Here is a 12,322-nt window from a genome sequence, read left to right on the forward strand (position 1 = left end):
CTCTATGTCACTGAAAATGGTTTTGCTACGACGGGGGGTCTGGAAGATAACGACCGGGTCGAGTACTATTTAGGCTATCTTGATGCACTATTACACGCTGTTGAAGAGGGATCTGATATTAGAGGTTACACTGCATGGTCTCTGATGGACAACTTTGAATGGTTGAAGGGATACACGTAAGCCTGACATTTTTTAAACTACTTTATGTCTATAAGTTTTTTGATAATCATGATGGCCTTTGGGGAATTTGAGTGTGCCTGTTGCGTCGCTTAGTAACGGTTTTTAGGATTCTCAGCTGGCTGTACCGGGTAACTCATTCTGGAGGGTAGCAGGATACGAGGACCCGGTAGTCATTTTTCGGGGGGGCTCGGGCGTCCCCGCCGTCTCCAAATAAGTTCCCCAAAGGTTGGCTAACTTCAAAGTGCCATTCAGTTGACCAGTAGTAATTGGTCAACTGGATGGCACCTGAACCATCCAATTTTTCCCCATCAACTCCAGCAACCAACATGAAAGTTATAGAGAAGAATAAGTATAAACAACGGCGGCACTTCCTCCCGCTGAAAGTGCACCTCACAAACATCCGAGGCTTGCACTCGAACCTTGAACCGGTCCACTATTACCTGGAGACCGAGAAGCCGCACCTTGTCTTCTTAACCGAGACGCAGATAGCAATACCGTTGGACGTGGCGTACCTCAACTACCCAGGTTACTCGCTTGAAAAAAAATACAATATTATTATTATATACTATATATCGCTAAATAATTTTTTATTTTTAAGTGACTCGAACAATGCTTGCCTCAATTTGCAAAGCAATCCTTATACCGTTTGGCCACGACGGCGTTACTAAAGTAGATTGAAATTTGTGTTCTGTATTTAAGTCAGAACCATACGTTAAAGATCAAATTGGCTTAAAAACTTTCTTAAAATGTCATTCACTAATGAGACGACCAGGGAGTCATACCAAAATACATTTTACGGCTCACAGGTTAAAGATTAAGTTTGATTAACAATTTTCTCCACATTTTTGTGCTCAGAACCAAAAGGTCGACAAAGTCGGCTTGGTCAGGTAACTTGTGTATATGACTGTACCTAAAATGAAAGGGACTCTGAACTAAAAGGGTTTAGAACTTAGTTTTATGGAGTAGACAAACATTGCTCTTCAATAAAGATATTATTTAATTTTTATTTTAACAGGCAGAGATTCGGCTTGTACGAAGTTGACTTTGAGAGCCCGGAACGCACACGCACTCCTCGTAAGTCAGCTTTTGTAATGAAAGAGATCGCACGTACGCGCAAGTTAGATCCCTACTACGAGCCGGATACCACGGTCATGACTATCGACGAAGGACATTGAAGACTTTGATATGAGTACGTGGGGCGCACTATAAGTTTCCAGAATGAATAAGAAAAAAATACTATAAAAGGTTAGAAACGTATTTATTATTTCTCAACATATTCTCCGTTAGCGTTAATGCTTTTTCATACGAATGAACCAATTTTGAAAACACTTATGCCACTCCTCCTTGACAATCTCTGAAACATATTTTTCATACTCTTCGACAGCCTCTTCAGGTGATGAAAATCGTTGACCGCGTAACTGGTTCTTAATTTTTGGAAATGATGATGAGATGGCTCATAAGGTCAACGTTGTTCACCTTCAAAAAATCATTTGTTCGTCTGGCCGTGTGAGAATTGGCATTATCGTGGTGCAATATGATACGGCGTTTACGGTTATTTTTACAGAGTTTGTCAATAATTTCCGGCAAACAAATGGTCGTGTACCAATCACTATTCACGGTACAACGATTCTCCAAAGCAACAGTAGCCACGTGTCCAGTTTTATTAAAAAAAAAAGCAATCATCCGCTTAGAGGCACTTTACACGCGCGCAACTTTGTTTGGTTTCAGCTCATCTCGAAAGACTCATACGCTCGATTGCTGCTTTGTTTTGGGATCGTAACTATAATTTTTTTTTAACGTAACTAAAAATTGACGCCCCTTCGTTGAATTTGGTAAGCAAGGCATTGCATCAAGTGACGCGATCCGTTTTTTGAGCCTCAGTCAAATTGTGTGGGATCCACCGAGAACACAGCTTTTTTCACACCCAAATGTTTGTGTAGTATTGATTGTATTTGACTCATGCCTATGCCTAACGATACCCATATCTCATGGTATGTCACATGCCTGTCTGTTTTGATCATACGGCGTAAAGCATCGATGTTTTTGTTGTTCACAGCAGTGAACGGGCGACCATCACGAAATTCGTCTCTGAGATTCACAAGACCGCGTTTGTATTCTGCAAACCAGCTATAAATAGTCGTCTTGCATAATACTTCGCCGCCAAAAGCAGTTTGAAGCCGAGCGAAGCTCCGCTGAGCTGTTAAATTACACTTAAAGTAGAAAATCATACCAAGAAAATTTTCACGAGTTATATCCAAGGTGATGTAGACAACTAATTAACTAATTTATAAAATGACACCACAATGTAAAAACATATGACAGTGAGATGAAACAAACTGTGTTCTACAGCCAAAGAGTTCCATTTTCAATGTTGTAATTACTTTTTAATTATTGTTTACGTAAGTGGCTAGTTCCGGAAACTTATAGTGCTCCCTATGGACTATGTAATAAACGTTATTAGCGGATCCCTCGAAGAGGCATTTTATATTGTTTCTAGAAATATCAACGTAAATTCTACAACCTGCCCTTCATTAAGTTCGTGACATATGCGGATAATAATCATTTCATATTATGTTTTCATATAACGGTTACATAAAATGTTTTGTTATATAAACATTATTGTTTAAAAAATTAAAACAAAAAAACACCTATCCAACTTTTTAATTTTGCCTCTTTAATACCTATCTCTGTAACTGAAAATAATATAGGAATGTTAGACTCTTTCAAAAGAGCAACTTTTAAAGTTACTGGTGTCTTTCCGTCGAAAGTTATAATCTTTTTATTTAAAAAAATCTACTTAATAACTTTGCCAATTCACTTTACCGGTTCGTTACGACCGCGGTCTCCTCAACGATAATTTGAAATTAGCGACATGGATTTAAAAAAGAGTGTTACACGCTGTTATTGATAAGAAAGTGTAGGAAAAAACACAAAGAAGATTAACTACGCAGGAATACACGATGCGGAGCAATTCGTAAATTCTTGCGATGCATCCCACGAGCTCGCAGATTCGACGACACGACAGACACGACATCGCATCGCAGTTTTGTGTTTCGATCCTAAAAACAGTCCTCATGAATTCATTTGAAAGTGAAATTTGTTCATCTCAAATCACACATGAAATCGTTCGCCTTTTTATCTTCATACAACAAAGCCCGAGTGTGACAACTGACGGCATGATCAAGTGGTTTCTACAACATACATACCTAGAGTCGATAAAATACAGTGCATTCATATGAGTAAATAACAATTAATGAGAGTAATACAAAAATAAGATGACCATTTTTTTAGGCGATTCGATCGAGTAGGCTAAATAAGGAAATTATGAGTGTGTATAAAAACAATTGGCTGTTTTGTAATCAAACAACAGATTTTTTTCGTAGTCTAATCAAGTGAGGTAGCAACGAAGCGCAGAAATTTTATTAGCAAAAAATAAGTTACGCAAATTTTAACTGCCCAGTACCACTCCAGCTTGGTGATCTTTGAATCTATGTAGGTTTGTATGACAATTTGTTTCGAATTCGGTTCTTGAGAGAAACTCTGGACATACGATGTAGGTACCATTCGTGGACAAGCTCCGCAGTTATTGCTCATATAGTGTTAAACATAAATTCAAAATGTTTATTGCTTTTTTGTGTTGAATTTTTAATATCGGTATAGATACATAATCAGTACAATCAAATCAAATCAAAAATCAAAAATCATTTATTCTCAGACAACTACAGTCCATATTTTACAGTTATAATATTAGCTTAGATAATTAGAATAATTAGAATAACAAATTAAATTAAATATCAAATAAATCATCGACATGGTTTTAAATGCAGTTTCATGCAATGTAGCATGATCGGGCAATCCACTCTACCAGCCACAATGACGTATTAGATAAAAACATTTTATAAATTTATGCATTGCTGTATTGCAGGCGAAAATAAATGGCTATTTTCCCGAACGCTGCCCAGTCTTAGTGGAATTTGTTATCGGCTTCCGTATCAGAGCTGTATAAAACAAAAGATAGATTTTATTTGAAGATAACATATCTTCAGAAACTGTTCAAGTGGGGTTTGATGTTTTAATAAAATTAAACCGGCCAAGTGCAAGTAAAACTCGCACACCGAAAATTCCGTGCCGAAATAGTTTTATTAAATACAAATATCGTACTAATTTAAAGAATCCCATAACATGTGACTTAAAATGTAATGTTAAAATGTTTGAGTATCGTGATCAAAAGCCGGTGTAAACGTGAATAGTTCTTTGAAGTAAAGATAAAAGAAAGATTTTGTATTTCACTTGTAACTCCTTTGATTTTGGTTATTTTATATCAAGTTTGGTAGGATATTAGCAGTGTCGGCGAGGGTAAACTGGCTATTGCTTCCCAATATCATTTATACGGCAATTGCACCCGAATTTAAGATCACAGGGGAAAACGCAATACATTACACAATACAATACAAGAGGGCGCCAGGGCATAAATATTAAGGATTTTTTTTCTAGCCAATTTCGCCCAAACCACTTGTTGGGCATTACTTACACATGTAGAATGCGGAAGTGCTTTCCTAAAAAAGCTATGACCGTTTGCCACTATAAAACTATGTAGGCCACAAAGTCGTACGACTATGATACATTTGAAGCTAATAACAATAATTATTTATCAAACAGATAACGAAGTCTTACCACAAGGCTCAATTTATATTGCGGCGGAACGGAATGCAAGCGAATTTTTGTAACGATTTACCAAAATTTTCCGCGGAATGCGAGAGCAAGCACGAGAATTCCGCGAGCATGCGTGAGAATTCCGCAAAAGATTTTGGCTCGTATCTAGTTTGTACGTTACAAAAGAGATCATAAAGTTCATTATGCAATGTATAATATCGTTACAAAAATTCGCTTCCATTCCGTGCCGCCGCAATACAAATTGAGCCTAAAGGTTTCTTTTTACCTTTTAGGTTCGAAACTCTTAAATAAAAATACACACATCAAAAGTGTCTAGGGATCAAGTACGTTTAAGAGTATTGCTGCAATTAGGGTTAATTATATTAACTTTTTTGTATCGCTATTGATACTTTTTAGTGAGTTTTAACATTTAAATGTATATTGTTTAAAATTCGATAATAAGAAGAAAATCGATTGTCAATGTGGTTTTGTATAAAAATGAGTTATAGCGTTTTGACAAAATCATTACAATATCTGCATCGGAACCGAAACAATTTACATCATTATGGAGAGACGACATCATTTAACCCGAGAAGTGATGATGCGAGCCGTCGGAATGTTGGAAGCTGGTTCCAGGCAACGTGCTGTGGCTTTCACTCTTAACACTACACAGAGTGTCATAAGTCGCCTCTGGACGCGCTATCGCATGACGGGCAGCGTGGCCGAGCGACATGGAGGACGATCTCGCATCACGACTCGCAGACAGGACCGGTATATCCAAAATACTGCTCGACGGAATCGTACCATGACCGCCATGATGTTGGTTACGAGGCTCCACAGCTCCTCAGGCTTGCTAATAAGCGATCAAACAATCCGAAATCGTTTACGTGAAGTGGGTCTGCGATCCCGAAGGCCGCTCAGAGTTCCACCTATTGCGCCCTGCAATCGCAGGACCCGTTTACGATGGGCTCGCGAACACAGAAACTGGGAGGAAGAAGACTGGCGCTATGTGTGCTTTTCGGATGAATCCCGCTTCGGTATGAGACCGGATACAAGACGTACTCGAGTTTGGAGAACATCTGGACGTCATGAACGTTTGAGATATTGTCAGGAAGTTCATCCATATGGTGGGGGAACAATAATGATATGGGCCGGTATTTGGATCGGCGGAAGAACCGATCTCATTTGGATCAGGGGTAACCTCAATGCTCAAGTTTACGCAGAGAGGATTGTTTCAGATGTTATCATCCCTTTGCGAGGCCAGTTGGGTGATTCATTTCAACTAATGCATGAAAACGCACGTCCACACACGGCTAGAGTCGTAACACGCATTCTTGCCGAAGCTCGTATCAACGTTCTGCCGTGGCCTGCTCAATCGCCAGACCTCAATCCAATTGAGCACGCATGGGATATGCTTCAAAGAAGAGCTGTGCCGAGTATGCATACCGTACATACTCTACAACAATATTTTGACTTGTTACAAAACACATGGGCGGCCATTCCGCAAAGTGATTTTGATGAACTCATCTTAGCCATGCCAAATCGCTGTAATTGTGTGATTCGTGTTAATGGTGGAAATACAGATTATTAATTTTCTTATCTTTACAATAAAAATGAGCAAAATCATCATTTTCGCCATTTTTTTGTCATTTAATTGACGCCGTTAATTTGAGTTTTTTCCCGCAATTTGCAAAAACATCAATTTTAGTTTATTTTAATTAAATATAGGGGTAAGCGGTTAAATAAAACATAAGCATTAAAGTAAGAAGTCGTCCTGGAAGACTGGATTTGGTAAATATTGCTTAAATAATTTTTATTTCAAAAATATTCACTTGATCCCTAGACACTTTTGATGTGTGTATTTGTGGAAATTATTATCTGTCTGATAAAATATTTTGTGTTATAAGTGTAACTGCTACTTAGAAAGATTTCATGCTCGTGATTCGTACAATGGATATAAACACTTTACACTCTAATATAATGTTCCGAACGTTGGGGGTATTGTAAGTAGTATACTGATATTTTTTTTATTAAGCAACAACTTTTACCTTTTATTATTAATTATTTTATAATTTATTATTATTATGTATGTATGTATTATGATCATTGTTATTGATATGGTATCTTAAATGTATCCGTATTTTGTTTACGCGACAAAGTTCGACAATATGCATCTTGTTGTAGTTCCTTAAAAATCCGCTAGATGGCACTGACCCATTTTTGTTTATTCTGAATCGCGTTGCGCGTTGCGAATTTTGACTGTATAGAAGAAGTTCTTGCAGGTTTGACCACTAGGACCCCATTTGATACCCGGCTTAATACATTTTGTATCATTTGGTACTATGAGAAAAACATGTATGGAATTTTTGTACTCAAGGTTTGGAAACAATTAAGAATGGCCCAGAGCATTTTGCATTCAATACTGGACTATACAGATGTTTGCTACCCGGTTTTGACACTCACTCTGCTTAACAAATTGAAGTGGCTTCAAAATATGGGTTAAAGATTTGTCTTCGGAGTTGATAAATTAGCAAAAATTTTCGTCCAAAATGGATGCCCATTCGATTCGAGACCGACACGCCATTTCCTTTTTATTTACTCCACTCCATTATATTTCTTTTCAACTCCTTGCCTTATAGTAAGCCTATTTTCCATTCTTCTACTATATAACCTCATACTAAACATCTCATACCTCCGACTTTTGAAAATTTCCAGGACAAATTATTATTAATATCTCCAACCGTAGGCGACGCAGCGTGGCTTTTCTCTTTTGTTTGAAGAAATTAATACTTTATTTAGTGGAGAATATGTTCTATAGTCTATTGCATTTTATAAAGTGCGCCTACCGCAGCTCTCTGCAGCCCACTGTCGCTTACTGCATCTTTGTTTGTTCATTTGTTTGTTTAATGAAATGTTGCCTTATTTTGTTGAAGATAAAGTTTATCTTGCATTGCTCGCTTGAATGCAGCCCGCGCCGCGTCGCGTAGCGTCTCCGTGGTGTTAATCAAGCCTAACACTCAGAGTTACTAGTATTTTTCTTTTACACTTTTACCAAGTATAAAAAAAAAAGTGTGAATACTTAACACAGACAGTTGACATAGACAATCTGATGGAAACTAATTGCCGCCGCCTATAGACATCAGATCAATAATAAACAAGTGTAGGTATTTAATAGCCCAAATGTACTGCCTACCGAGAGACAAGATTTCTTTTGATTGTGAATAAATTTAAATAAATATTCGGAAAACCAATATCAACCCAACCCAAGCCACGAAATAAATGTACGTCAAGTGACGAGATTCTTCCAAAATATTATCACGTTTTTTATACGCAAAATCTGTAAAGATTTGGGATCACAGAACGATCCACTAAATTGTATAACTATGACACATTCAAATACGATTGCAATAATAGTTTCTGAATAAAATGTGATAACAACTTTTTACCATTTAGGTTTAGAGCTCTGAAAAGAAAAATGTTTATAAAAATTAATATCAGTCTGATAAAAATATTAGGTATATCTGGAGATAAATACATGGACAAGATTCAAACAATCTCACAACATACGTAAATACTTGACAGTCAATATGTTTCGATCGTTGGGTTTACTGTAAGTAATAGTATAGTATTTTATAGTAATATTTTTTATTAATCACTACTTCTACATTCTTTTATTTATTACATCACAAGATAGTATGTACTGATTAGGTTTACATAGTAGACGACATCGACTACTTACAAAATATACAGTGCGATTTTTTTAACTGGGACAATTTGGGGGAATCCGAAACCATAGGAGATACAGGAAAAATGTCTTGGAAACGATTAGATCTTTTTGTGAAAGGAAAATGACAGTTAAAAAAATCTGCTTTTACTTATTACCCAGTTTATTTTAATATCATATTTAAAGTTATAACAATAATATGCATATACTACTTATGCATATAATACTTACATTGTTATAAATCAAAAACAGGATAACAAAAATCATCATTTTTATCGCGTAGTGTTCTAGTGTCATGCCTCGCGCTGGCGACGACGTCTAATTCGACTGGAAAGCGTCAAGAAGTGAGGTACTTCCCTAACGGATTCCTGTTCGGTACCTCAACTTGTTCGTTAGTAGTTGAAGGCGCTTGGAACGAAGATGGTAAGTTGTTTAGAAAAATGCTTTTTAGTCTTCACAAAGCTTTGGTAGCCTTGCTTTGATAATGACATTTTCTCGTCTAATTTTATACCATAGCCTTAAGTTTTCTTCTTAGCAAAATCTCGTGACCGATTGGAGTCTGAGTGATGTGTAGGCAGGCGTTCTTGATACATTACTTTTTTTACATGTCTGTGTATAAATTATATTTTAGGTAGAACACCAAGCATTTGGGATACTGTAAGCCATGCGCGACCATGTTTGATTAGTGAATGCCACAATGCCGATGTCGCTGCTGATACTTACCATTTGTACAAGAGAGATGTCGAAATGATGAGAGAACTTAATGTAGACTACCACAGACATTCAATATCGTGGTCTAGATTATTACCAACAAGTTTTCCTGATAATATTAATGAAAAAGCTGTGGAATTCTATAGGAATTGGTTTGATGAAATGCTCAAACATAACATTGAACCCATGGTCACATTGTATCACTGGGATTTGCCGCAGAAACTGCAAGACATGGGAGGATGGACCAATCCCTACATTGTCGACTGGTTTGTGGACTATGCGCGAATTGCCTTCGAACAATTCGGTGACCAAGTAAGCTATTGGATTACTTTCAACGAGCCTCGCGAAATTTGCCATCAAGGTTACGGATCTGGTACTTTGGCGCCGTTGCTTACAATTCCGGGTGTAGCAGAATATATGTGCGTGAAGAATTTACTACTAGCGCACGCCAAAACCTATCACATGTTTGATAAAGAATTCAGGTCATCAAACGGAGGGATGATTGGTATTTCCCTAAGCGCTGATTGGATAGAACCTGAAACACAGGAACACATGGAAGCTGCCGAAGACTCAATAGCATTTGAGGTAAGTTTGAATATAAGTAGCTCTCTGTACATAGTAGTTTAGTATTAGTTGTTTTAAGAGCAGTAGTGCTCCTTCAAAAGAGTTCGGCTAGGGAAATACTGCTCATTTCTCGTATTACAGGCACATGGGACTTACCAACTTATGTCTAAGGGTGATGGGCACAGTGGTAGCGCCCCTCAGATCTTAGCGCTTTAAATCTCTAAGTGTCCACCAGTTACCACCAGTCGATTTATTTACCCCGTTAGGTGGTGTCAATAAAAAAAATAAAAACATTGAATTACTATTGTGTTTATATGAGTGTTTTATATAAGTAATTTCGTTTTTTAGTGGGGCGTTTATGCCGACCCAATCTTCTCGGAAACAGGAGATTACCCACAAGTGATGAAAGAAAGAGTAGCGGCTAAGAGCGCCGCCCAAGGTTTTCCAAGATCCAGATTACCCGAACTGTCTCCAAAAGAAATAAAACTCATTAGAGGCACGGCCGACTTCTTTGGACTAAATCATTACAGTACTAACATTGCATATAGGAATGAATCTGTCTATAATATGTACGAAGTTCCTTCAATGTATGATGATCAAGAAGTTGCATATTACCAGCTCGCTGAATGGAAAACTAGTGCGGCGGAGTGGTTAAAGGTACGTGTAAGCTTTTTATCATGTTTTTTCTACGGATTTTGACTAGCTGGATTCTGGTAATTTATATTACACTGCTTTCCTCGTTACCTTTATTTCCAGTACTCATAAGGTGGTGCAAGAGAGTGCATTCCAGCGACTAACCTTTTTTATTGTTCCTAAATTATTTATTTAATAGAGTATTAAACCATTTATTAGTAAAATCTACTTATTTGTATATAGAATGCAACAGCGAAACTGACTCACCTGCAACTGCTTACATTATGAATGATACATATATCACTCCCTAAGCACCAAAGGTTTTATTAACTTATGTCGAGTAATTAAACAACTTGTTTTCTAAAATAAGGACGTGCCATGGGGCTTCTACAAACTCTTGACATACATAAGGGAGAAATACAACAATCCTCCTGTCTACATCACTGAGAATGGTTTTGCTACGACTGGGGGTTTGGAGGATAATGCCCGTGTCGAGTACTACTTAGGCTATCTTGATGCTCTATTAGACGCTGTTGAAGAAGGATCTGATATTAGAGGGTACACGGCATGGTCTTTGATGGACAACTTTGAATTGCTGTCTGGATACACGTAAGCTTGAATTATTTTTGAAGTAATTAATTATTTTTTCTTAACGATTGTTTGATGCATTGAATGTTAAAATATTGCCTTTAGTTTATATCAAGTGCCCAAAAATCTTCCAAAGTCCACGAATTGTGTTATCTATTTAAACTTCTGGCAGCCAGGAATTTCATAATCAGTGTTACCCGATTTGATTTGGAATTACAAATATAATTATATTCACAGTCAACTTTAAACCTTTAGGTAAGGATCTGGTGTAAGGCCTATCAACAAATAAAAGCATATTTTGCTTTTATATTCTATTTAGAAACAGTTGATGAGCGTCGTAAATCAGTAGTTAAACAGAAAGTGAAAAAATTGAATTTTGTTTTTCAACAGACAGAAATTCGGCTTGTACGAAGTAGACTTCGAGAGCACGGAACGCACTCGCACCCCGCGTAAGTCAGCATTTGTCATAAAAGAAATCGCGGGCTCGCTCAAGTTGGATCCCTACTACGAGCCGGATACCACGATCATGACTATCGACGAAGGACACTGAAGACTATATGCCGGTTGTACATTGTTAGGCTATCCTTCAAACGGGCATGTTATCTTGAAGTATGAATAAACGTAAATTATGCAAAATTAATATACCACTTTATAAAGACCGACATGGTGCAGGCAAGAACACACACACAAGTTTGACATTTCCGAGTTTAGTCTGTTCTTACATTTGTTGAATTTCAATCGATCCTACGTTAAGAATCGTAAACCCAAATTCAAAACCATACAGGGTAACGTTTCAAATATGTTGAAAGGGCAAAAACGAACATAATACCTGCGATTTTTCAGGTATTGCAATTAAATTTGTCGCAAGTTAAATTATTACTCAAGCTTTGTAATTTTACTGCTGGTACAATAGACCTACATAAAAATAAAGTGATTTATTAATCCACATCCTCTCCAATTTTTCTAAATCTATCTATAATATTAGTCGATAGAGTTACAAGAATTGGAGAGTATGTGGGTTATATTTTTCTGTATCTATTACAGTAAAAAATTTTTTGATGTATTCCATTATTCCATGGGGGGTGCAATTTTTGTGGCTTACGATAGGTTTTTTTTTAATCTAAATTTAAGGAGCTTTACTGTGTATTTTAATAGTAATGTCGCTCCGTAATGCTACTTAATTTATACATCTAACCTAGGTTAAGACTATCTAAATATATTTTGTACAGTATTTTGGCTTCGTTCGACGACGGAACGGCCAGTATACTG

At 37.0% G+C, this 12,322-nt stretch overlaps 1 protein-coding gene across 1 annotated transcript in view; it reads left to right on the plus strand.

Annotated features, from left to right (window-relative positions):
• Positions 1-11,937, plus strand: part of LOC113233316 (lactase-phlorizin hydrolase-like) — a 14,885-nt gene extending 2,948 nt beyond the window's left edge. The window contains exons 5-11 of the mRNA XM_026468406.1: positions 1-176; positions 1,196-1,354; positions 8,841-8,980; positions 9,189-9,853; positions 10,181-10,489; positions 10,836-11,074; positions 11,444-11,937. The exon at positions 1-176 is cut by the window's left edge and continues 120 nt beyond it. Coding sequence (XP_026324191.1) covers positions 1-176; positions 1,196-1,354; positions 8,841-8,980; positions 9,189-9,853; positions 10,181-10,489; positions 10,836-11,074; positions 11,444-11,603 — 1,848 coding nt within the window. The 3' untranslated portion in view covers positions 11,604-11,937. The remainder of the gene's footprint in view (positions 177-1,195; positions 1,355-8,840; positions 8,981-9,188; positions 9,854-10,180; positions 10,490-10,835; positions 11,075-11,443) is intronic.
• The last annotated feature ends 385 nt before the right edge of the window (positions 11,938-12,322 follow it).

The sequence above is a fragment of the Hyposmocoma kahamanoa genome, unplaced genomic scaffold, assembly GCF_003589595.1.
Source record: "Hyposmocoma kahamanoa isolate Upper Pololo Valley unplaced genomic scaffold, ASM358959v1 78, whole genome shotgun sequence".
NCBI lineage: Eukaryota > Metazoa > Arthropoda > Insecta > Lepidoptera > Cosmopterigidae > Hyposmocoma > Hyposmocoma kahamanoa.